At 37.7% G+C, this 24,738-nt stretch overlaps 2 protein-coding genes and 1 non-coding gene across 4 annotated transcripts; 2 read left to right on the forward strand and 1 right to left on the reverse strand.

Moving 5' to 3' along the window:
* Positions 1-8,055: 8,055 nt before the first annotated feature.
* LOC149018352 (small nucleolar RNA R71) lies at positions 8,056-8,162 on the reverse strand. The gene has a single exon (XR_016173232.1). It is a non-coding gene; the product is annotated as a small nucleolar RNA R71 (small nucleolar RNA).
* A 2,850-nt stretch (positions 8,163-11,012) lies between these two features.
* On the forward strand, positions 11,013-12,762 carry LOC149018353 (uncharacterized). Its single transcript, XM_089153880.1, has 3 exons — positions 11,013-11,446; positions 11,591-11,687; positions 12,031-12,762. The coding sequence occupies exons 1-3, from the start codon at positions 11,013-11,015 to the stop codon at positions 12,718-12,720; spliced, it is 1,221 nt and encodes a 406-aa protein (XP_089010006.1). The 3' UTR covers positions 12,721-12,762.
* A 2,223-nt stretch (positions 12,763-14,985) lies between these two features.
* LOC149018354 (protein FAR1-RELATED SEQUENCE 5-like) lies at positions 14,986-22,773 on the forward strand. Of its 2 annotated transcripts, XM_089154335.1 has the most exons (6): positions 14,986-15,395; positions 19,270-21,436; positions 21,525-21,587; positions 21,675-21,737; positions 21,825-21,978; positions 22,252-22,773. In XM_089154335.1, exons 2-5 carry the CDS (start codon positions 19,292-19,294, stop codon positions 21,933-21,935), a joined length of 2,382 nt encoding a protein of 793 aa, XP_089010461.1. In that variant the 5' UTR covers positions 14,986-15,395; positions 19,270-19,291; the 3' UTR covers positions 21,936-21,978; positions 22,252-22,773. The 2 variants fall into 2 exon arrangements, with proteins under 2 accessions (XP_089010461.1, XP_089010462.1); XM_089154336.1 differs by lacking the exon at positions 21,825-21,978.
* Positions 22,774-24,738: the final 1,965 nt, after the last annotated feature.

Raw genomic sequence — 24,738 nt, forward strand, 5'->3', positions numbered from 1 at the left:
CTTCACTTTCTTGTGCAAGCCTTTTGTCGGTACTCCTTTCCTTTAATGTTAAAGAAATTGTTTTGCAGACTAAAATATGGCTGTGGAATATTCTAATCTTTTGTTACTTGTCGTCCATCTTCTTGTTTGCCAATTAAGTGTCTCTGTTTATTGCTTTTTCAACTTCATGACTTACTGTGTGCTTACAACTGGTTGGTTTTCGCATGTGTCCCTAGAAAATCTAGTGTGTGTGCGCAGAGGTTTATTATGCATTTATCTGATCTCTCATTAGTTCTACTCCTTGCTTTCCTGGTTGTTAGGCATCTTGTTTGGTTAAACCAGTTTTGAGAGTGAGTGCCTTTTCATTATTCATTTATCTAATCTCTCATTAGTTCTACTCCTTGCTTTCCTAGTTCTTAGGTGTCATGTTCATTAACTGATCTGTTCAATTCCCAAATGCCCTTCTTTCACTTCACTCCAAGCTCAAAACGAGATCGTAATTCACCAAGAAGTGAGATGTGGTGGAAGGAGACATCTTCACATCTAAAAAGTGCCATGTAGTATTCAACAAATTAAATGAAGAGAGACATTTGCAGATATTCTGGTAATTATGTTCAAATAATAGAGGCAGTCTCAAAATTGGTTTCTTTCACTTCAACCACAACATCAAGCATAGTATCAACACCCTGACTCGATGATTTGTAATCCCACAAACTCGTAGCCCTCACTGTTGGAATAACCCCATTGCTGACTACTGTAAGCCCAGCCCCTTATGTGAAACCCAGCCCTAACCTTAACTCGGAAACCCTGTTGTTTGTAGGTCCGACAACCCGAAGTAAAGCAAGAAGTCAGCTATGGGCCATCCCAGTGGAAGACTTGGTGACTGTCTTTGAATCCATGAATGTTGATGACAGTGTTCCATTTATGGAAACTGAATCCTGATGAAGATTGGATTAGTTGATGGACTTGGAGTGCTCTCTGTATTGGTTCGAAGGCATTTCTACCTACTAGGTAAGTCAATTGGTGTGTGTGCAAAACCCCTTGATGTTTGGATTTGATCTGAGCCTTCATTTCCCTGTTTTGGTCTTGCTGTTCTGATTGGTCGACTCATTGGTCGACTGGACCAGTCGACCAATCCAATCGACCAATGGGTTCTGTTTTTGCTAATTAGGTCTTGCTTGCTCTATTTAAGTTCAATCTCGAGTCTACTTCGTATTTGCTGCCTCCAAACTCTTTGGAACGTACCAGAGACCTCTGCAAGACATCTTCCTTGCATCCTTGGTTGATCCCTCGCAAGAACTCAAGTAATCTTCTTCCTCTTGCATCAAAAGGTATGTCCACACTCTCTTTTCTTCTTCATCTTTGATTTTCTTTCCTTTTTGGGATGAGACAGTATAAAAGATGCTGCATTCGCTGTTGCAAACATCTATGTACTTATCTCTCATGATTTCCTAAGGATTAATGGCTAAAGCAATGATCTTAATCATGATCATTGCAATCTTTTGAAGGAATCATGATCTAAATCATGATATTGTCTTCGTTCATCTTTGATTTAAATTCTGATCTTCTTAGATCTATTTTATTGATCATATTAGTAGTCAATCGCTGTGTTTTCTTTACAAGATCTATAACCTATCAATCTCTAGTTATTTCTCCTTTATCATACCATGCTTTCTTCAAGAATCATGACTGATACATCTATGGTAAGTTTTGTTTCCTTATTTTGATTCCTGTTCTTCAGTCTTAGATCTATTTTCTTGAAGATCTATGCATGCCTTTCATGATTTCTTTGTTACAATCAGTTATCCATCATCCTATTGTTCTTGTCCATGATTTGTACTTTGAATTCTTCAAGAACCATGATTGATCTAATTATGGTAACTTTTGTTTCCTAATTTGTAACTTGAAAACTTGATTCGATTAGTGTTTTGAAGTCCTCTATATACTAGGATGCTGCCATTGTAGTTTACCCCTTATTTAGTACCCTTTTGAACCACCAAATTCGGTTCTTTATTCTCAAAATTCTGATTTTTGAAGGCCACTGTCTCGGTTGGTCGACTCATTGGTCGACTGAGACAGTAGACCAATCCAATCGACCAATGAGTACAGCAACTCCATATTTGGTCTGTTTTGGATGTTTTGATATCTTTCCTTCTAGGTATCTTTCCTAATATGTTGTATACACTTGTTTAGGACCTTCTTCTCAAGTTTTGTCAAGATCTTACTTGATTTCTTAAGATTCCTTTGCGAGTTATAAAAGGTAAGGATGGTTACTTCCTTAACTACATAGATTGCATATCTTAGTTTCTATATTTGAATCTTGTTAGTTTATTTCTTTAATTAGATTCTTATAATGCTATACTACTGTTGTACTATTTTGATTACAGTAGCATTACTTATTTATGATTCACGTATGACTTACTTATCAATTATACGCAAGATATATGTTGTTATTGATTTCTTTCCATATATGAAGTTTCCATATATGTGATGTTATGGATTGATGCTTGTGTATGCTTAAGTATGGTTTGGAAAGGAGAGGTGCCCTTTTGACACTTCTGTCCTTGGACTACTACGGGAATATTATGGGATGTTTCCGGAGATGCCCTTTGGACACCTTCCTAAACTGTTGGATGACATATTTAGGACTGTCTAGTAGTGTTTGGCTAGGATGTCCCGTTATGTCAGACCCTAATCGGAGGGGTATTGAGACCGAACGACCCGTGGTAGCAATGGGGATTCATGGGCACTCAAGACCGGTAACCAATCCGTGAGAGGACAGGAATCACATTGTGGATACTCGAAAGAGGCCATTTATCGGTAGAGTTGCATATGGATAGACTTGGGCTCACGGGCGCTCAAGACCGGTAACCAACCCGTGAGGGGACATGAGAGCTTCTCGTTTACCATATGTGGATGACCTATAGGGTTGATGAGTACGTGGTCAGGGACTATGAGGACTCTAATGTGAATGATACCAGAAAGGATCGCCAGGGGCGAGGAATGGACGTATCTGGATTTGACTTGATGTAACTGAGTAGGAGACTTGCATTTGGCTAGGCTTTGACCCTGACATGCGCCAGTACTTAGACCAATAGTTATGTGAGAGAGTGGTGACCTATACCCCCAGCCATGGAATGTCCCGAGGGATGCCGGACCCACTACCAAAAGGAGTTGTGTGATGAGACCTTCCTAAAGAAGTACGGTGTTATGACTTAAAGCATGTCTGCCAATAGAGACCAGCATACATAGAGTTAGAATCATTTTGCATCATGTGTTTCATGTCATATAGCATTTTACTTTGCTTTGAAATCCTGCCATTTATGTTGTTATGGATTAACTGCCTTACTGAGTTTCTTTGAAACTCATTCCTTTTGTACAATGTTTTGTTAGACTACTCTACAGATTCTGAGTATCATGACTGCTCGTATGAAGAAGCGCAAGGAGAAGAGGCATATCTCCAGGAAGGTGATTACGGTTACGACAATTACACTGAAGATTCCGCGGGTGGTTATGCTGCGTACGATGCTTAGTCCGACCATAGAGTGGAAGTGCCCTTGCGCCATTTTTGAGATTTATACTTACAGAGATGTTGTCTATAAGATTGAGAACAATTTAGTTACTTATTGTACCTGCTATTGGGATTAGTTTTCATTCTTTTCCTTTTCTTTTAGTACTACTTTCCGTTGGTTGTAGAGTGGGATTCCGCCTCACTTTACTTTTGATTTAGACATTCTGGTTGTCTTTCGTACTCTGATTATATATGATTTATTCTTTCCTTATTTGGATCTTTGGTTTGTCATTTGCACATTGATTATTATTGTTCATGATTATGTTATTGTCTATGTGGGAGGTTGATTACTCGATACTTGATCTTCGGGGCTGTGGATCACACACTCGGGTATGCCAGGTAGGGTACCTGCTGGGTGGATGTGACAGAGTGGTATCAGAGCCCAAAGTTCGAGGAAATCCTAACCACAGAAAACAATAACGGAACATTCCTGAGTCATAGATCTGAAATGACTCCTCTACTCTTATAAGTGAATAATAGAACAATTGGATTAGAAACTTAACAAATGAAGCATAATTGAACATTTCTGAATAACGTACCATAATTATACTTAAACAAATGTCACTTAATGCAATAAAAGAAAAGTGCATAATACACAATAATTATGTGAAACAAAGTGAACTTCATTAATTTCAAAAGTTCTTACAACGATTACATCAGATAATGCATAAATGGAAATCCTAATGTATGGTCTATCTAGGTGATCTCCTCTGATCTCTGTATGCTCTGAAGTCCTCTGCTAGCTGAGTCACCTGATGCTCTATCCTATCCTGTCGTGACTCCATCCTCTCATACATCTGCTCCTGTCTGACCTCCATCCTCTCCAGCATGAAAGTCATCGATCTCATCTGTGCACCGAGATCTGAAGTCTTAGGAACTGCATGAGATGGACCACCTGTCTCGAAGTGCGATGAAGGAAACTCGTGATGCCCCGGCTCAGCCTCGTGCATCTTTGTATCATCTCCGGCCTGATCATCACTATCAGGACCGACATCCTCTCCTCCATCATCAGACTCATCCTCCTCCTCCTCTGTCTCCTCATCATCCTCATCCTCTGGACTAGGAGATCTCACTATCTGTCTCAGCCTCATCTGGCGAATGGTCCTAGTCTCGATCGTGTATCCCCGAGAACCAGTGTCCATTGGTGTATCCTCGAAACTCACTCCGAAATGCTGGAAGATCAAAGTCAGTAGCCTCCTATAGCAAAGGTTCCGCATGCTAGGCCGCAGAACCAGGTCCAGCATGACCTACTGAATGATGTAAGAAAGGTCGATCTCGAAGCCCATATAGATGCGGTAGATGACTAAGGCCTCCATCACTGTGACCCGATGGTGATGTCCAGCCCTCGGCATAATGTTTCGGCCGACAATGCGACCGATAATCCGTGCTGAATCAATCATCCACCCGCTGGTCCACGAAGTGTGGCATTGGCGACTATCCCATAAAGTGGTGCATATCTCGTGCAGCTCATACGGCATCAAGTAACTGTCGATCCCTGCCCCCACAGGTATCCACACGCACTGCCGTGGGTAGTAAGGAACCCGCAAGATCTCAGCCAATGATCTCGTGGAGAAGCGGATCCGTGTTTGAAGGACCCTGCTCCTGAGGACTAGCCGAAGAGGATGTCCTGAACCTCGAGACTCCTCTGTGTAGGTAAGGTTGCTGAAGAACAACCTCACAAGCTCTGGATATATAGGCAAATCCTTGGTGAAGAGATGTGTCCACTGCATAGTGTCGAATCTCTGCCGAATCCTAAAGACTCTGAGTTGACGTAGGTGAAGTAGACGTCCCAGCTCGATGTTGCAATAACTGAAGTAGGCCCTCGTACAAGAACTCGGCCTATGGTGTATCGAACATGTCTGGTCTCCGCACCTCTTGTCTAGGCTCTGAAGGAACCTGACCTCTACCCCTGAGTGCCCCTACAATACGACCACGACCTCGTCCTCATCCTCGCCCTCCTCTCTGCATAGTGTATGTCTGTGGAAGAGACAAAAGACATTGCTAGTTAGTGCTATTTCATGATTTCAACCAAAAGGGTATTTTCATAATTTTTTGAAAAAATTCAAATTTGGAGAAAATTTGATTTAAAGATACTAACATGTGCACAATACTTGGAATTGCATGATCATGAACTTTATTTGAAGTAAATCGATCGAAAACTTGGTTAAAAGTGGAAAATTCAGCAAGAAGGAAATTTGGGGATTTTGCAATTTAGGTCAAAATGGAATTTTTGAAAAGTTGGAATTGGTTGAATCAAATTATATGGACTTATCTACAATATCATCTTGAGCATGTAGCATTTGAATTCGTGCGAAAACTCCAAGCGGTTAGTGAGAAATCGAAATTTTTCTAAGTTAACGATTTCGATACGAAAACGTTATGAGAAGTGCTAGAATGTGTTAGAACTTGTTGTCTATGCATAGCATTGTGTTTAAAACCTAGGGAATATGTTTTTAAGTATTCCTAAGCATGATTTCTGACATTGGATACAAGTAAAACATGGTTTTTGTTGAAATGCAAGCATGACAAGATAAAAATGGAAGAAGGAATGAAAGATTTACCTTGTTTGTGATGAATGTGTGTTGATGTGTTGTTGTTGAAGCACCAAAACACCTCAAGAACACTTGGAAGAACCTTTGGAGACTTTCCCTAGAGCTCTCTCACATTTGGAAGAAGATAGAATGAAGTTGGAATGAGGAAATGAGGCTTAAAATGCGAATTTTCGTATTCTGTGAGCATTGGTCGACTCATTGGTCGACTGGGCCAGTCAACCAATGGACCCAGTGACCTCATTTCCTGTTGAATTTTTGGAAAATGTGATTTTTGTCCTATGGATTATTGTTTGATGACTAAATGGATGTATTTAAGCATGATTTAAATTTTCAAATCATTTGGATTGTGGATTATGATGAAACTTCAAAATTCGGTGTTTTTTATGTTTTCAGTTTTTGCAGAATGGTTACTCTGAGAAGTGGACGTGGTGGATCCAGTAGCAATGGTGGTCATGATGAGATACCCAATGGTGGTCATGATGAGATACCCAATGGTGGTCATGATCAGCAGACCAACAATGATGATCAGGGTACCCATGACATACCCGGTGCCCCGAATGTTGGAAGCTTTCGTGATATTACAAATATCATGGGCAATATAATGCAGCAGCAAGCATCCCAGTTTAATCAGATGCTGGCGGGTTTCATGACTCTGCATAATGAGACTCGTGCTGGTGCTAATGTGAATCCTCATGCCGCAGTCCTGAATGCGGGAGGTTTAGCTGGAACTCCCCATACTCGTCTGATGGAGAGTTTCCTGAAGATGCAAGTGCCCACTTTGACTGGAGTTACCAAGGACCCCTTGTTTCCTAACAAGTGGCTTCGTGAGTTGGAGAAGGCTTTTCGACATCTGCAATGTTCTGAAGCCCAAAAGATTCTGTTTGTTGAGCAGAAGTTGCAACATAAAGCTGACGCATGGTGGACCTCCACTCGGCCTGTTTTGGAAGGTTTGCATGCAGGTGTTGTAACTTGGGAGTTGTTCAAGGAAGCATGCAAATTACGTACCCCTTCTCAACGCCATCATCCACCAGCCACTGGCACTCATGGAACCCAACCCTTTTAGGCATAACTTAACCAATAGTTGTGACACATCACACCTGCAAAACCTAACCCTGTATCATTACTCACAGCATCTATCTTCCTATGGCTCTTAGGTTGTTGTTGCATCTATACTCGCAAGTGCACGAGGTCGCTTAAGTAATAAAGAGATAAGAGGGATATCGTTCCCACGAGGATCGAAAAGAGTCAAATTACGTACTAACTTCAAAAACACTTACAATTATCTAGTGATAAAAACTAAGGATCAACTACTAACTATACTAACAAATCACAAAGGAAAATACTAAGCAAATCGATTAACTAAAAAATACTGAAGTTCCGATCTTATCAAACATGTCATAAATTATCAATCCCTCCCCTTCATACAATCAATTTACTCTCTACCCTTGCCGACAGGATTACTAAATTAGATCACCCCACCTATTACGTTTAAGGGTCCTTAACACATTAGATCCCCCCTACCAGTTACGCTTAGAGGATCAATTCAATGCATTGCATGAAATGTATAATCTCTAATAATGTCGGATAAACCATCTAACCTGTTACACGTTAGATGTAATTTATCATTCTTTAACCTAGGTCTAGCATGACTCATTGTTACATTATCAAAAACATACCACAAAATTCATGAACGTATCAAGCATTCAAACATTAAGAACAAAATTAAAGAAAACAAAGAGTAGAGATTTCTATTGTGTGAAAGAAAGACATCAATAAATTAATTCACGTAAGGATCCATCTACACTCTAGCAATAAAAGTTTAGAACATCATAAAAGAAGAAGAAGAAGTTAAGGGAAACATCACTCTAGAGGAAGAGAAGTAGAAACTCTTCTAAATTCGTTCTCCACTCTTCTCCGTAGCTCGAAAAAATGTTTTTCCTAGAGTCCCCTTCCCTATTTAGGAATGATATCATTACTTTTGTGCAAGGCAATGGATAATCACTCCATAAAGCATGGGAGCGGTTCAAGGATCTCTTGAGAAAGTGTCCCCACCACGGTCTTCCTTAGTGGATGATTCCACCAAATTCCAGATTCCACTAGGGTTCAGACTTTCTATAATGGGATTACTCCTCAGTTCAAATCAATTTTGGATGTAGCATCTGGTGGGTAAATCCATAATAAAAATTTAGATGAGGTGTATGAGATTATGGATGAGATGGCCACTGATCGACTCACTGCTAGAAGGACTAATGGAATCCATGAAGTGGATATCATAGCTGTAATAAATGCAAAATTGAAGCATTGGAAAAGAAATTTGAAACCATGCATTGTCCAAACGTACAGGGAGTATATGTGACCGTTGCGGTGGTGGTCAGACCAGTAATTTTTGTCAGTTCAATAATTTTCCTTCAACTTCTGAAGGTGTGCTAATTATGTGTCTAATTTTGGCAGGGTCAACCAATGGGAAATCCATACTCAAATACCTATAATCCAGGTTGGAGGAACCACCTCAACTTTTCTTGGGGAAATCATAATTAACAAGGACAGAGACCAGATCAAAGGGTAGAGAAATCTCACACAAATTTAGAGGATATAGTGGCTTCTTTGGCAAAGTCGTCACAAGAGTTTATGAAAGTATCTGAGCTGAGATTTCAGAATCAGGAAGCATCGAACAAAAGCCTAGAAAAGCAAATTGGGCAATTATCTCAACAGATTTCAGCTCTGCCTTATGGGGGTCTACCTAGCAATACTGAAAGAAATCCCGTGGAGAAAGCACAAACAATTATCTTAAGGAGTGGGAGAGAAATTCCAAGCAAGGATGAAACGACTAAAGAGGAAAGCACACCACATGAGAGCAACAAAGTACCATCTAATACTGCAGATAATGTGGTAGATTTAGAAGATGAGAAAGATGTTGCACCAATATCTATGCCGCCGCCACCTTTCCCAGATAGATTGGCAAAGAAAAAAGATGACAAGCAATTTCTAAAATTTTAGAAGTTTTTAAGAAACTCTGAATAAACATTCCTTTTGCAGATGCTATCTCCCAAATGCCAAGCTATGCCAAATTTTTAAAGGAGATCCTAGCAAACAAGAGGAAGTTGGAAGAGTATGAAACAGTCATGCTCAATGAAGAATGCTTTGGCATCCTACAAAACAAGCTACCACCTAGGCTTAAGGATCCTGGAGTTTTACAATTCCTTGCATAATTGGTGGTTTAACTTTTGGTAAATGTCTGTGTGATCTTGGTGCCTCGATAAGTTTAATGCCATATTTTGTTTTCTTGAAATTAGGTGTTTGAGAGTTAAAGGGGACAACAGTCTCCCTACAGCTAGCAGATTACTCCATCAAGCACCCCTACAGGTATTATTGAAGATGTGCTCGTAAAAGTGGAAAAATTCATCTTTCCAGCCGATTTTGTGGTACTAGATATGAAGACTATGAAGTTCCTATCATCCTAGGTTGTCCCTTTTTAGCAACAGGAAAAGCATTGATTGATGTGCAACAAGGAAATTTGATGCGAAGAGTGGGGGAGGAAAATGCAACATTCAACGTCTTTAAAGCCTTGAAGTGTCCTAATGATCTATCTGAATGCTTTAAGATTGATGTTTTTTTCTGGTGAAAGGGAATCAGTGTAGAGACACATGTCTGATCCAGATCCATTAAAGCTTACATTAATTCATGCTTTTGATGAAGAACTAAGTTTGGAGGAGTTAAAAGAAGTCAAAAGAAATTGTAAACCACTTAGAGGCAGCTAAACCATGGCCTAGGCATTTAATTCCTCACTTTGCAGATCTTATGATGGAAGGGCCTAAGCGTAAACCTTCAATTGAAGAGCCTCCAACTCTTAAACTTAAACCTTTACCTTCTCACTTGAAATATTTTTTTCTTAATGATAATTCACTTCCAGTAATTATCTCTTCTACTTTGACAGGTGAGAACGAAGATAAATTTCTTAGAGTACTGAGGGAGCACAAAAAGGCTATTGGCTGGACAATTGCAAACATTAAGGGGGTAAGGTCCTTCAATGTGTATGCATAAGATCTTGATCAAGGAGCGACACAAACCAAAAATTCAAGCACAACGACAGTTGAATACAAAAATGCAAGAGGTCGTAAAAGCAGAGGTGATTAAACTTCTCGATGCAGGTATTATCTATCCTATCTCAAATAGTTCATGGGTAAGCCCTGTACAAGAAGTACCAAAAAAGGGAGGCATGCCTGTACAATTGAATGATAATAATGAACTAATCCCTACTAGGACTGTTACGGGTTGGAGAGTATGCATAGAGTGTAGAAAATTGAATGAAGCAACCCATAAAGATCACTTCGCACTACCTTCTATTGATTAGATGCTTGAGAAGCATGCCAGCCATGAGTATTACTGTTTTCTTGATGGCTTTTCTGGCTATAATCAGATTCCAATTGCACCGGAAGACCAAGAGAAAACAACTTTCACTTGCCCATATGGCACTTTTGCATATCACAGAATGCCTTTTGGTCTTTGCAATGCACCAACAACATTTCAAAGGTACATGACTGCTATATTCTTTGAGATGATGGAAAATATTATTGAAATTTTTATGGATGATTTTTCTGTCTTTGGGTATAATTTTGATGCATGCCTGAATAACTTACATAAGGTGTTGCAAAGATGTGAGGACACTAATTTAGTACTAAATTGGGAGTAGTGTCACTTTATGGTGCAAGAGGGAATCGTGTTAGGTCATAAAATTTATGTTGCTGGTATAGTGGTGGATAAGGCAAAAATTGATGTGAACTCTAAATTGCCACCTCCTACCAATGTCAAGCTAGTTAGAGGATTGTTTACAGGCATTTTCAACTTTGAAAGAACAACAAATTTCAGCACCTATAGTTATGCCTCTTGATTGGGACTTACCATTTGAATTGATGTGTGATGCTAGTAATCAGGCTATTGGAACAGTGCTTGGTCAGAAAAGAGACGACTTCTTTAGAACAATCTATTATGCAAGCAGGACATTAAGTGGAGCCCACATTAATTATGCAACAACTGAAAAAAAGCTTTTAGCTGTTGTCATTGTTTTTGACAAATTTCGTCCTTATTTGTTAGGTTCTAAAGTAATTGTGTTCACTAATCATGCAGCATTAAAGCATTTGTTATCGAAGAAAGAAGCGAAACCCTGCTTTATCTGGTGGATTTTATTCCTCCAGGAATTTGACTTAGAAATCAAAGACTATAAGGGGAGTGAAAATTTGGTGGCAGATCACTTAAGCAGGTTACCAAATGCACCTTGTCCCACCACTACAATTGGGGAAACATTCCCAGATGAGTTTCTACTTGTTGTGTATACTAAAACACCTTGGTATGCTAACTTTGTTAATTATTTGGTGAGCAAAGTACTCCTCCTACATTTAATTCTCACCAAAAGAATAAGTTTCTGTCAGAGATATGATTATTTTTTGGAGGAACCTTACTTGTTTAAGGTTTGCTCTGACAAAATCATTAGGTGTTGGGTACCATATGAAGAGACTAAGGACATCCTTTACCATTGCCATGATGGCCCTGCTGGTAGTCACTTTGGTGCCACCAAGATGGCAGCCAAAGTATTGCAATGTGGTTTCTGTTGGCCTACTCTTTTTAAGGATGCGCAGTCTTATGTGACCAACTGTGATAGATGTCAGAGAACGGGAAATATCTCAAGGAGACATGAAATGCCTTTGAACAATATTTAGTATGTGATATTTTTTATATATGGGGCATTGATTTCATGGGACCTTTCCCGTTCTCCTATTCTAATGTTTATATCTTAGTTGCTATGGAATATGTTTCTAAGTGGGTAGAGGCAATTGCCACTCCCACCTCTGATGCAAAAGTGGTCATTAAATTTTTAAAGCAACATATTTTCACAAGATTTGGGACACCTAGGGCCGTATATACTGACTCTAGGGTACAGAATTTAGAAAGCAATTTGACTCCTTGCTACAAAAGTATGGTGTCACCCACAAATTAGCCGCTGCTTGTCATCCCCAATTTAATGGCCAAGCTGAAGTCTCTAATAGGGAGATAAAGTGTATACTTGAAAAGACTATGAGTAGCAATAGAAAATATTGGTCCCTTAAGCTGGATGATGCTCTTTGGGCATATAGGACTGCATACAAGACACCCATAGGGATGTCACCTTTTCGGCTAGTTTATGGAGAAGCATGCCACTTTTTTGTTGAACTCGAACATAAAGCTTATTGGGCATTGCAATTTCTTAACTTTGATATGAATGCAATTGGAGCTAACCGTCTTTTGCAGCTTAATGAGCTCGATGAGCTTAGAAGGGATGCATATGAGAACTCACGGATCTATAAGGAGAATACTAAAGTGTGGCATGACAAACACATTCTAAGGAGACACTTCGAAGTTGGCCAACAAGTTTCTAAACTTCGTTTGTTTCCAGGAAAGTTGAAGTCAAGGTGGTCTGGGCCTTCCATAATTACCAAAGTGTTTCCTTATGGAACCTATGAAATTCAACACGACCAGCAGGAGCCCTTTAAGGTGAATGGACAATGGCTCAAGCCATACCATGGAGAAGACTTCTTCCCACCAAAGTCCTCTATTGCACTAAGCAGGAATTATTTCAAATTTTAACACATCATAAGGAAAAGATTTAGCACACTTACTAGTTGTACTAGATGGTGCCTCAAATTTCTTTATGGCCAAGTAATCTCTAATTTGAGCAGGCAATGTCTTGTTAGGTAATCTGGTAAGGCCAAGTCTCACTCCAAGGATAAAAAGGTAAGGCAGAGGAAGGCTCGGTAGGTGTTCATGGAGTTACACACTACAAGAGGGATGGGGCATTGACCAATAAAGGATTGAAGTTGGGGTGAGTGAAAGGATTGCAAGAGATTGGGAATAGTTAATGACATGGGTGGGTTCCAGATCTCACAGGAAGGGGTCGCATTAGCATGTGCAGTAGTATTAGTGGCGGCATCAGCATGAGCAAGGGTAGTTATGGTTCTTGTAGCTGTAGGTATATTTAGAACTATAAAACTAGGTTCCCAAAATAAAATTTCACAAATAGTAGGTAGTCAAAAGACAAATTAATCTGTTTACCACCAAAAAAAAAAAAAAAAAAAAAAAAAGAAGAAGACAAATTAATCTTCTATTAAAAAAAAAGAAAGACAAATTAATCAAAGCATTGGGTATCTCAAGCATTGTTTACTCTTTTATTCTCTCGTTCGAAATTGTTGATTTACGTTAGACTTAAGGCTGTCGTAACTCGTAAAATATATCAGTTTTCATAGTATGTACTGTGTACTTTTTTATGGATGACTCTACCATTCATTGTTCTCTACTTTCGTATTCTTTAATTCTTAGTAGTTTGGTGGGTATCAAATAAATGCTACAAATTTCACACAGTTATCTCTTGCTGTGGACAACGTAAGATTCTATCATGCATGAAGATTTGTATTTGTATTGGTTTCCTTATCCTTTGGTTATATATGGTTGATGAGGGGCATGGAGGCGAAATTCTTTTGAAATATTTAACTTTGTTGAAGTGTTCAATGAGATCTTATGACATTAAAGCTGCAGTAAAACTATTGAATGTGTTTCCTCTTTAGCTGATTATTGGATCCCTAAATGGTTATTGTTGGGTTTGTTGCAACAGTGAGTTCCTAAGTAGTTGATTTATATTTTTGTTAGACTTGAGGTTGTAATAAAATATTTCAATTTGAATTCGTATGTACTTTTTATGGCTGATTCTGCTATTGATTGTTCTCTATGCTGCTTTTTCTTTCATTATTGGTAGTTCATAGGGTATCAAATTAATAGCACAAAGTTCACAGAATTATCTCTTTTTGTGGTCGACAATCCCTCAACAAGTATTGGGGTAAGCTTCTCTCATGCATGAAGTCTTGTAAGCATTCACCATTTTTTCCTTTTGTTAGAAGGCTTGTTTTCCTATTTACTTTGATAGCTCATTTATTTATTGTCAGTTGTTTATTGGGTATAAAATTGATGTTACGAAGAAAATTATCTTTCTGTAGACAAGATAAAAGGGCAGTTCATTTATTTATTCTTAGTTGCTTAGTTGATAACTCTCACTCTTTTTGAGTATCCTTCTTTTTAGCTAGACTATTTTCATACTCCATTGATATCAATGAACACTATATTTCTAAATACAATTTGATGGTGCCTTTTTGTCAATTGTGGCTTAGGCTTGGATGTGTTCAAGTTTGTTTTTTATTTTGAAAGGACTTGGTCAAAGGAAGTCACTTGCTTTTTGGTTTTATGCTCTCTTAGTTTATTTCAACATTAGATTCTTGTGAATCTTATTAGGTATATTTAGGTTTATACTTTTGAATATAATTGATGGTGCCTTTAACAGTTAATGCACAGGACCTCAAAAAAACAACCGAATAAAAAAACTCAAATAAGAACCCTGAGGGTGGTTCAATTGGCAAAGGACCAATGCTTCCACATAGGAGGTTAGAGTTCGAATACCCTCGGGGCCAAGGGCGAAGCCTTGCCTATATTAATTATATAAAAGCGCCTTGAGGATGTAGTCGTGGTGCGTGCAAGCTGGTCCGGATGAACCTCAGATCAAAAAAAAAATAAAAAAAATCATTCAAATAAGTGAATAAACTCAAAACAACTGAATAAAATAAGTGCTTTACCTGTTTAGAGGTGCGGTTCGGTTCGATGTAGCACAGACCAGTTGGAAAACCAGCGGTTCGTTTCAAAAGCCACTTATACTTTTATACATAAAATCATAGGTAAAAAAAATACGGTTTAAACATATACGATACACATCAAATACATACGTTTTCAAAATATATGTTCGATACACCTCAAACACACAAGTTGAAAATGTATTTTCGATCAGAAAGGCGCGAAACTGCTGCATCTCTCTCTCGTCTCTCTTCTCTCTATATTCAAGCAAAACAAAGATCCTTGCTGCAACTAATTTTCATCGTTACTGTGCCATTTATTTCGATTCTTCCCTATTGATTTCGATCGAAGCTCGTGAAGGAGAAGAAGCTTCGTTCGTCTGGTTTTAGAAGGCGCGAAACTGCTGCAACTCTCTCTCGTATTTATCTCATCTTCGTTCGTCTGGTTTTGGAAGATCTTTACTGACGCATCTGGAGAAGAAGAAGAAGCAGGAGGTTTGCTGCAACTGATTTCTATCGTTACTGCGCCATTTATTTCGATTCTTCCCTACTGATTTCGATCGAAGCTCGTGAAGGAAAAGAAGCTTCGTTCGTCTGGTTTTGGACGACATTTTTCTGCCCAAGGTGTTGGTTTCTTCGAGCAAATCAGAGGTACAAGCCGTGCTTCATCTCTGTCTTCCTATCCTTGCTGTTATTACTTACATTTTCTTGGCATTGGCATTTTCTTCGAGCAAATCAGAGCTACTGTTATTCCTTACATTTATTATGTTTTTTCTTTTTCATTTTTTCCCTTATTTTAACCATAGGAAGAAAACTAAGAATGCAATATCAATGAATATTAAAAAGGCTGGATTTTGCGGGGCCTTCCTTGGTTCATAGTTGGTTTGTCCTGGTCTCACTGTGTTTGATAATTTCTTCCTGATTATCCAGTACCCCAATTTGGTTATCTTGTAAGGTGCTTGCAACTTCTTTTATTTTAATTCCATTAATTTTGGAGTACCTAAGAACTTGGTATGGGGTTAGTTGAGTTAATATTATGATTTGTTAGTCCCTTTATGAAGAACAGAGAAGGGTAGTAAAGAATTATCTAAGCCATAAAGAGATTTGAGGGAATTAATTTTTGCTCACCGCTATTTGTCAAGGATTCTTTTCCCCCACTCTGAGAACAATTAGGATATCACCTATTGGATGGAGGTTTGTATATAAGTTGATGTCACCCAGAATGTTTTGATCTTTCATGGAACAATTTAGACTTAATGATATTTAATGGGGGACTGGGGGAGTGTGCAGATGTTTGTGGTTTTAAGTCTATTTGTGACATCTTGATCCATCTGATAGAAAGAGGGAAGAAAGTTCTCTGATCTTTGATTCAGTTCAAGAATTTGAAAACTCCTGAAATTCAGAAATTAGATGAAGAAAGTTTGATTCGTCTCACAATGCGTTTGTCATGGTTACTCTGTTTTAACTACCCACATTACTGGGATTAACAGCAGTTGACGAATTAGGTAGTCTGATTTTTGTAGCCATATTAATTTATGCATTGTTTATTTATTTTTTGTGGTGATTATTTCATGCTGTGATGCATGACTGACGCCACAATGACATGAGTTAGTGGTAATCCTTTTCTTCGTTTGTGATATTAGGAGCAAGCATTCCATTAAAAGAATTGTTCTCACTTGTGACTGCAAATGGATTGCTGCACTCTAGTCTCTCAAATAGACCATTCCTTCTAGGGATTTCAAGGTTATTCAATTTTGTATGCAAGCAAAGAGGCCTATTTGAGCCTGCTTCACTTTTTGTGTCTTGTTCCATTGAATCAGTCTTTCTCAGTTCCCCCAAGTCTTCATCCAACTTAAAGCCCTTATTTGTTCCAATGGATGAGAAAAATGTAGAGATTGGCACCAAGTTGGAGTTATAGGGGATTTGGAACAAATATGCTTTTTAAGAGGAAAAGATAGTCAAATGAAACAGAGTGAGAAAAGGAAATGCAAAAATCAACAATAACATTGTGAATTTAATTTGCTTGAGTAGTAAAATAACAGGGAATCAGGAGGATGACATTAGTTATATAATTCAATTTTCACATTTTAATCCACAAGTTCATAGGAATGTAGTCATGTTTCTACCTTTGATTTTGTAGGGAATTATTACCTTCTTTGAATTGGAAGGATAATGCAAGCTATGTGAGTCAGTTTTCACCTTTTCATCCAAAAGTTCACAGGAAAGTAGTCATGTTTTCATTCTCTGATTCTGGAGGAATTATCTTGTTTGGAGGAGGGTGCACCCCCTTTGACATCCAACTCCCCTCTAGTAGTACCACAATTGGAAATGAAAGCAAAGTAATCTTTAGTTTGTTTTCATAATTTAAAGGTTCAACTGTAGTCAGAAATGGTTAATTAGGTTGCTTAAAGTTTTGTGCCAAAATATGGCCATTTGACGACTGGAAAAAAAAGAAAAGAAAAAGGACAACCAAAACAACCAGGTTTAGGGCAGAGGGTGGATGAGAACAAATCCCCAAAATGCCGAGATCATTCCAAACTGCCTAGAATTAAAAACAGAATAATTGGCGAGGGGCTTCTATCTGATGAACAGTAAAGATAGGGTTACTTAGTAGAGAACAACCATAAGCTATCAAGATTATCTTCAAGTGTACTAGATGTCAATGAAGGAGACACAAATTCAATTGAACTTTAATAAACACTTGACTGGTAAGGATTCACAATGGGAATTACCACCAACCCCGCCCCCCTCCACACACACAAAAAAAAAAAGAAGAAGTTATCATTACAATCTTTTGTGCTTTCAACTCCCAAATGATAGGGATATACCAGGAAGGAAGCATTCCAATTATACTCCTTAAAAACCTATTGACAAAAAGAAAACACTGCACAAGTTTATCGATTAGGGAGGAGAGTTAACCACATGAGCTTTCTTCACAACTGGAACACCATTCAGGTTGGTCACTAGTCCTATGAACTCATCTCACAAAGAAACACCTACAAAAATAAATTATGAACTTTTTTCTTCAACTAGAGTATTTCTCCAAGTCTTATTGATATTATTATTTTTTATCCTGAATATTATCTGGACCCAGGAAGCCCCAAAAAAACTTTATTAATTGAAAAAAAGGTAAGGAGAGAAAGACTTGAAGGATATGAACAGATGTTGGGAACCAGGTATAGTATCAGAGAATTCTGAAACAGGGAAATAGAAGTACTTATTGTTATAAGTGGTGCAAGGCTTGCAGGATTACAATGAATATCACAAGATCCCGCAACCCTTATTGTGCATGCCCTTAATCCGTTATACTCATGAAACATTTCTTGTATGACAACTAGTGTTACACTCAGCGAACATGCACTAGAGTCTGATCATGGTAGGGACAGGTGAAAGGCTGAATAGTATAATCAGATTTGGCAAGAACCGCACCTGAAAAATATTTAGGTCTCTTACCTCATCTGCAGGAGTCATCAGCAGATTTCAGTCAACTTTCTGAAAGCCTTATACAAGCGCAGAAAATAGTTCATGTAGTAATTTACTTTAATTTCCCAATTTGTCCAGTATAAATCATTTTTCTTTTGGTTGACCAGTTATCTTACTTTTAATGGCACAAAGATCAGTTGACCTAGCTTTCTTTGGTCAACTGTCTTTGCCTTTACAGATAATCATGTTAGTTTACTATCCACTTTCAATTACTAAAGAACTATATTCATGAATTTATTTGAGTCACTATCAAACCAAGAAGAGTTTCAGTTGGTATAAATTTCAATCACCTATGGCTACCTGGAAATGAAAAAAAAAAAATTAGTTTAAGTCCAAAAGAGGTAATTATTAATGCACTTATTGAGATTAGTGGCTATGCTTATAGAATTCAATTCACAGAGGCCTCACAGACCACAAGGTAGATCTGATGGCACTATAGATCACACTATGTCAAAATCAAAGATAATGTGTTTTGTGAAGTTACCACCATTCTTGTCTACTAATGGAGGACGAACAACAACATGCATAGTGATTACTCCACCCAGTAGTTCTCCAATTGGTACTTTGCACTTTGCAAGGGTCTTGATGTTTTCTAGTATCTTACTTGTATTGATGAGGTTCAGATCACTTATCGTCCTGGGTGAATTTTCTTTGTCTGCCAAACCAAAGACATGTATAGATGTTAGAAAACTAGACAGCCACGGAGAGATTAGTGAAAGAGAAGTTGAAGATCATATATTACAACAACTATTCAATATCATCTCAGTTAACCCAATAAAACAGGGGGGAAAGAAAGAGAAAAGAAAAAGGGAGGGGGGGGTGCCCATTACTTGGAAAGCAAGCACAAAATGACGATCACAAGGTGAAGTGAAATCAATTCTACTTTTGCTACTTCAATTACAACATTCTAAGCACCATTCTTGAAACTAGTTAAAGTTTGTGTTAAAGTGTTGTCATCTCATAATGTTTGTTGGCTTCATCTTTGTTGTTGAATAATCTTTACTGTTTTTCATACCTAACTTTTATAAATGTGTTTTTGTAGTGAACTCTCAAAGTTGGTGAACATGGATGACAATGTGACACCTCGAAAAGGCATGGAATTTAAATCATTTGAAGAAGCTTATGACTGTTATAACAAGTATGGGCGTATGACTGGGTTCAGCATTAGGAAAAATTATTTGCACAGGAGCACGATAGATAAGACTATCATTGTGCAACGGTGTTACGTGTGTAGTAAAGAAGGACATCGAAGAGAAAAAGAAGAAGATGTCAAAAGACAACGTCCTGAGACTAGAACTGGTTGTTTAGCAAGGCTGATTGTAAAAAGAGATAATGATGGACGATTAGTAGTTGATAAATTTTGTGATGAACACAACCATGCTCTTCAAATTGAAGAAGTTGCACATTTGTTGCGCTCCCAGCGTGCAATATCAACTACCCAAGCCACAAAAATAGAAATGGCGACAAGAATTGGAATGGGGACAAGATTGACATATAATTTGATTGGTTTGCAAGCAGGGGGCAATGAAAATCTAGGTTTCACAAAGAAAGATTTGCATAATTATTTGAATAGCAAACGGCAACGTGATTTGGCATATGGGGATGCCGGGAGCTTGATGTTTTATTTAGACAATCAACGAAATTTAAACCCTGCATTTGTGTATTCTATACAGATGGACAGTGAGGATAAATTGACAAATATATTTTGGGCTGATCCACAGATGCAATGTGATTATCAATTATTTGGTGATGTAGTTGTGTTTGATACTACTTTCTACACAAACAAGGAAAATAGACCGTTGGTTGTGTTTGTGGGATTTAATCATCATAGGACTCTAGTTATCTTTGGAGCTGCTTTGCTTTATGATGAGACAGCTGAGTCATTTGAATGGTTATTTCGAACTTTCTTTGGAGTTAATGGTGAAAAGAAGCCAAAGACAATTTTCACTGACCAGGATGCTGCAATGGCAAGGGCACTAATTGAGGTTGCACCTAGTACACTCCATGCATTGTGCACTTGGCATCTCTGGCAAAATGCAAAGAAACACCATGGATATTTGATGAGTGAGAAGTCACAATTCTCCAGAATTTTGTACAAATGCATCTATCATTATACAGAAGTTGAGGAATTTGAATATGCATGGAGGAATTTAAGAGAAAATCATGGGGTTGTAAACATTGGTTGGCTAGATAGAACATATGAAATAAAGAAAAAATGGGCTTGTTGTTACATGAAGGACTGTTTTACACTAGGTGTGAGGAGCACACAACTGATTGAAAGTCTGAATGCTGATTTGAAACAATGTCTTGGACACAAACTTGATCTTCTAGGGTTTATGAGACATTTCAAGGATGTTGTGGAGGCAAAACGTGCAAATGAATTGAAAAAAGAATTTGATGCACGAAATGAGGTTCTTGGGCGTCCACATTCATTGAAACCTATGTTGATTCAAGCTTACCAGTTATATACTCCAACTATATTCAAAGAATTTATGAAGGAGTTTGAGTTGGTGGATAGTCATGGTATCAACAACCAGAATGTCTCAAATGTTTATGTTGAATATGTGATCTTTAAGGCAGATGCGACTGGTTCCTATACAGGGAAGGCATACAGAGTATTGCGTAATACAGTAGAAGAAAGCCTAACATGTAGTTGTAATAAATTTGAGAGTGTTGGGATCCTTTGTGTCCATATCTTAAGAGTGTTAAATTATCTCCAAATCATGTGCATTCCGATAAAATATGTTTTGATGAGATGGAGAAGATCAGTTCGAGAATTGTCAGTAGTTGATACGACAGGAAGACAAGGGGAGGCAAGGATTGAAGTTGATGGACAATTAAATTGCTTACAGCGAAGTAGGCTGATTACTCCGACATTTTTGAAAGTCATTAACCAAGCCTGTGAAACGGGAGTTGGTTATAACATACTATGTAAGCATGTAAATGGGATTCTCAAAGAGCTCAAAGATGTACACGCTGTGCAACCTACTGAGCATCCCTCGGAAGAAAATGGTGAAGCCTACCGAAATTTACAATTAAAACCAAAAGAGTCTCAGAAAAGGGGATCAGGAAAAAGAATAAAGCCCTGGCATGAAAAAACTAAAAAGAAGTCTGTCAAGCTAGTGGAAGGACAGGGCTCCATTGAAGTAACCTTACCAGAGTCTGATTATTTGTCAATGTTTGAGGGTTTTAATACATGGTCAAGTCAGGTAAATGCATTTATTATCCTTTTGTATTGTACATCTATTTTACCTCATTTCATAATTAATCTTACTTATGTGTTGTTGGATTATACAGCATATACCTTCCTCCCAAAATTCAATACAATTTGGTCAGGGTTCTGATCATTCTTCAACTAAGGTAAATGCATGTAGGGATCTCTTTTTGTATTGCTCATTTATTTTAATTTCAAAGTTATTCTTACATATTTGTTGTTGGATTATACAGCATGTACTTTCCTCCCAAAATTCAGTACATCTTGGTCAGGGTTCTGATCATTGTTCAACTAAGGTAAATGCATGTATGGATCTCTTTTTGTATTGCTCATTTATTTTAATTTCAAAGTGATTCTGACATATTTGTTGTTGGATTATATAGGAAGTAGGTGGCTTACAAGGCCCACCACTCAGGTCTGGAATAGAATGTTGTCAACGTTTTGAGCATGTGTACTTGTCACAGTCTTCAAGGGTGCACATTGAGGATGAGTAGATAATATGCACTGTTGCAGCTGGGTGTCTCCATTTCCAACCATGTATTTTGCTCTTTAGTGAATATCTTTTTCGCTTGATATCTTTGTTCAACATTGTTTAAAAACTTTTTAAATTTTGTAAATAGTTTTGTTAAGTGTCTTTTATTGACAGGTGGGTTTGTAGTATAGTAGAGGTTATAAGATATGGGATATTTGGGATGTGTCATTCTGTCTTCGTACTAGTAGATTTGGTTGTTCTATTAAATTTAAGTATTTTATATGAAAGTCTTGCTTTGAATACTAATGTAGGTTCATTATGTTTCATCAATTCTTCAGTTGGGGACTCATCAAATGTGTTAGGTGTAAGTATATGAAGCAAAAGGCCTCCATGAAGAAGGTATGAGAGCATTCACTGATGCGCTAACTTTCAAATCCATCCATTTCCCAAATCTGGTCTGTTTTCGTGCCGTTTCATAGAAAGCTTGCTGTCATCATAGTGGTGTTGCTGATAGAGAATTTAAAGTCTGAGGAGGCAGCACGAGTTTCTAAGTTTCAGTTTGCGGTCATACATGAGCTTCATATTGAAACATTTTTTATTCCCCTTGAATTTGTATATGGACAGTGGTACTAGTTTGTATAAAACAATGAGGGATATATGTACCATTTCACAATTAATGTAACTTTTCATTTTAAAATTTCAGTGAGCATTACAGTGGTTGGTTGCTCAAATTGACTAAGCATATCAGTGGATAGTTTTTTGTAAAGGATATGTCTCATATATTGATAGTAGGGTTGATATTTAAAGCACCAACAGTGTTTATAACTATTGATTTGTTTGTATAAGGACTTCAGTATGGGGAGGGGGGCTTCAATGTGTTTTGAATTGGACCAATCTCTAATTCTTTGATGGGAATTACCAGATTTTCTTTTGAATGTCATTTGGTTTAGTGGTATTTTGTGTTGAAGCCAAAATTTTTATTTACTTATAGGGATGGTTTTTGAATCCAGCACACTGCCATCATCTTTGAAGAACTGCTTGTTCTAGGCAAAATGGCAACAAGTGCGAATCACCATGGCTTTCATTGATTCATTCATTGTAAAATTATGAAGCAAGTCATTTTGTGTTCGTGTGATGTGATGCTTGACTTACATATCCTTTCTATTGGAGCAGTTTAGGTAAATTGGGTTTCAATTTCACCCTGATGCTATCATCTCTCTGTGGACTTCACTTTTGATGGTTCAATTCTATTGATGTTGTTTTTGAAAATTGTATGCTGGGCGGTTCCCTTATTAGTCATTGAAGGTCTGGTATGTGTGAGAGACCATTACTTCATAAGATATTGAGCCCTAACTGTTGATTACATGATGTTTGAATTGATCATTTTGATGAGTGTAGAGATCCTATGTTTGACAACTGATTGATGCCTACAAACAATATCATTGTTTAAAATGAATTTGTGATATTAATGTTGGTGATGAACTAACTTTTTGTTTAAATTTTGGACATTATTGGTTTTGCTACAAGGATAGGTTTCACTTCACCCAACACAACATTCCCATGTGTCAATCTTGTTCTGAAGTTTTGAAAAGGGACCTCCTTGATATTTTGATGGGTAGCTACATCAGTAGTTTGAAGCATTGATGTTGGTATTCTGTTGGTTGTGTTGGTTTTTTAGATTGAGATTGTGGCATAAGACATATTTTTATCCAGTACTTAATTTTGAATATTTCTTTGGATCTCACAGTATTGTTTTTTTCCTACTTTATTTGCTTTGCTGCTTCTACAGGATTTTTTTGGTCTTCTTTACAAGAGAAGCCAATATATAGCAGTAAAAATGAGAGGACCTTTTCTTGTCTCTTCAGTTCTATTCCCTTCTGTAGTTTGTAAGAGTGTTGTATTTTCTAACAAAAAGAATTAATTTTCATTATTGGTTTTAAGGTGCTAGGATTTTAAACATGCTTTTTGTTCATGGCTGGTTGTGAGATCTCACATAATTTCAGTACTTCTTTTCACATTGCATTAGGTCATTTCTTTGTTGGATAGGAGGCCTAATTGTTTGATTTATGATACATGGCATTCATACAATGATATGCATAGAAACAAATGCATGTCAAAGGATCGAGTAATGCATGGTAAGGAGACTAGTTGAGGTCTTGAAGACATCAAACTTATATTTGTTCCACATTTTTTAATAGATTTTGGAGTTGAATTACAATATCCTAGTGCTATAAAGATGTTAAAGATGGTTTCAACCATCTATTTTTTTTCTCTTTCATTTGACTAGGTAAGATAGTGATGCCTCGATTAAGATTTCTTGGGTGGTTATTGTAGATCTTTCTATTCAAGGTCTCTTTGGAAATGAAGCACAATTTTCTGTGCTTGGGTTGCATGCTCTGATGCTGTGATAAGGAATAATAATCTTTAAAAACTAGTTTTGAGTTTGCTTTCTTCTTTATCCTTCCTTTTTTTATTTTTTTTAATATAATTTCGGTCTGGATTGGTGGTCTTTGAATCAGTGTGTATACTGAAAATGCTTCTTGTTCCTCTTCATGATGGCTTTTTATCCCATGACATGGTTTTTTGAGGGAATACACAATCTGGATAGGGAAGTCCTAATGGAAGGGGTATTGGTCGTGGTATTTGGGGAAATGTAAAAGAAACAAAAAAATAAAACATTTGGGGAAACCACGAAAGTTGTAGCAAAAGTCCCAGGTTTCCCTCGAATTTTTTCTTATGAACCGGCTGGTCCAGCCGGGTCGAACCAGGTTTCGACCTAGTTGGGGGAATTTCCCTGTTTAGCATGGTTTCGTCAAAATCTCCCA

The sequence above is a fragment of the Hakea prostrata genome, chromosome 4 (genome assembly GCF_041222555.1).
Source record: "Hakea prostrata isolate BN-2017 chromosome 4, UWA_Hpros_2, whole genome shotgun sequence".
Classification (NCBI taxonomy): Eukaryota; Viridiplantae; Streptophyta; class Magnoliopsida; order Proteales; family Proteaceae; genus Hakea; species Hakea prostrata.

Excerpts from the sequence above, each read along its gene's own strand:
- LOC149018353 (XM_089153880.1), top strand. The coding sequence starts at position 11,013 with ATGTGTGATGCTAGTAATCAGGCTATTGGAACAGTGCTTGGTCAGAAA. Across the intron at positions 11,447-11,590 it reads GTGTATACTAAAACACCTTG|GTGTTGGGTACCATATGAAG; the intron begins GTATGCTAACTT and ends CAAAATCATTAG. Across the intron at positions 11,688-12,030 it reads CCACCAAGATGGCAGCCAAA|GGTACAGAATTTAGAAAGCA; the intron begins GTATTGCAATGT and ends TACTGACTCTAG.
- LOC149018354 (XM_089154335.1), top strand. The coding sequence starts at position 19,292 with ATGGATGACAATGTGACACCTCGAAAAGGCATGGAATTTAAATCATTT. Across the intron at positions 21,437-21,524 it reads TTAATACATGGTCAAGTCAG|CATATACCTTCCTCCCAAAA; the intron begins GTAAATGCATTT and ends TGGATTATACAG. Across the intron at positions 21,738-21,824 it reads CTGATCATTGTTCAACTAAG|GAAGTAGGTGGCTTACAAGG; the intron begins GTAAATGCATGT and ends TGGATTATATAG.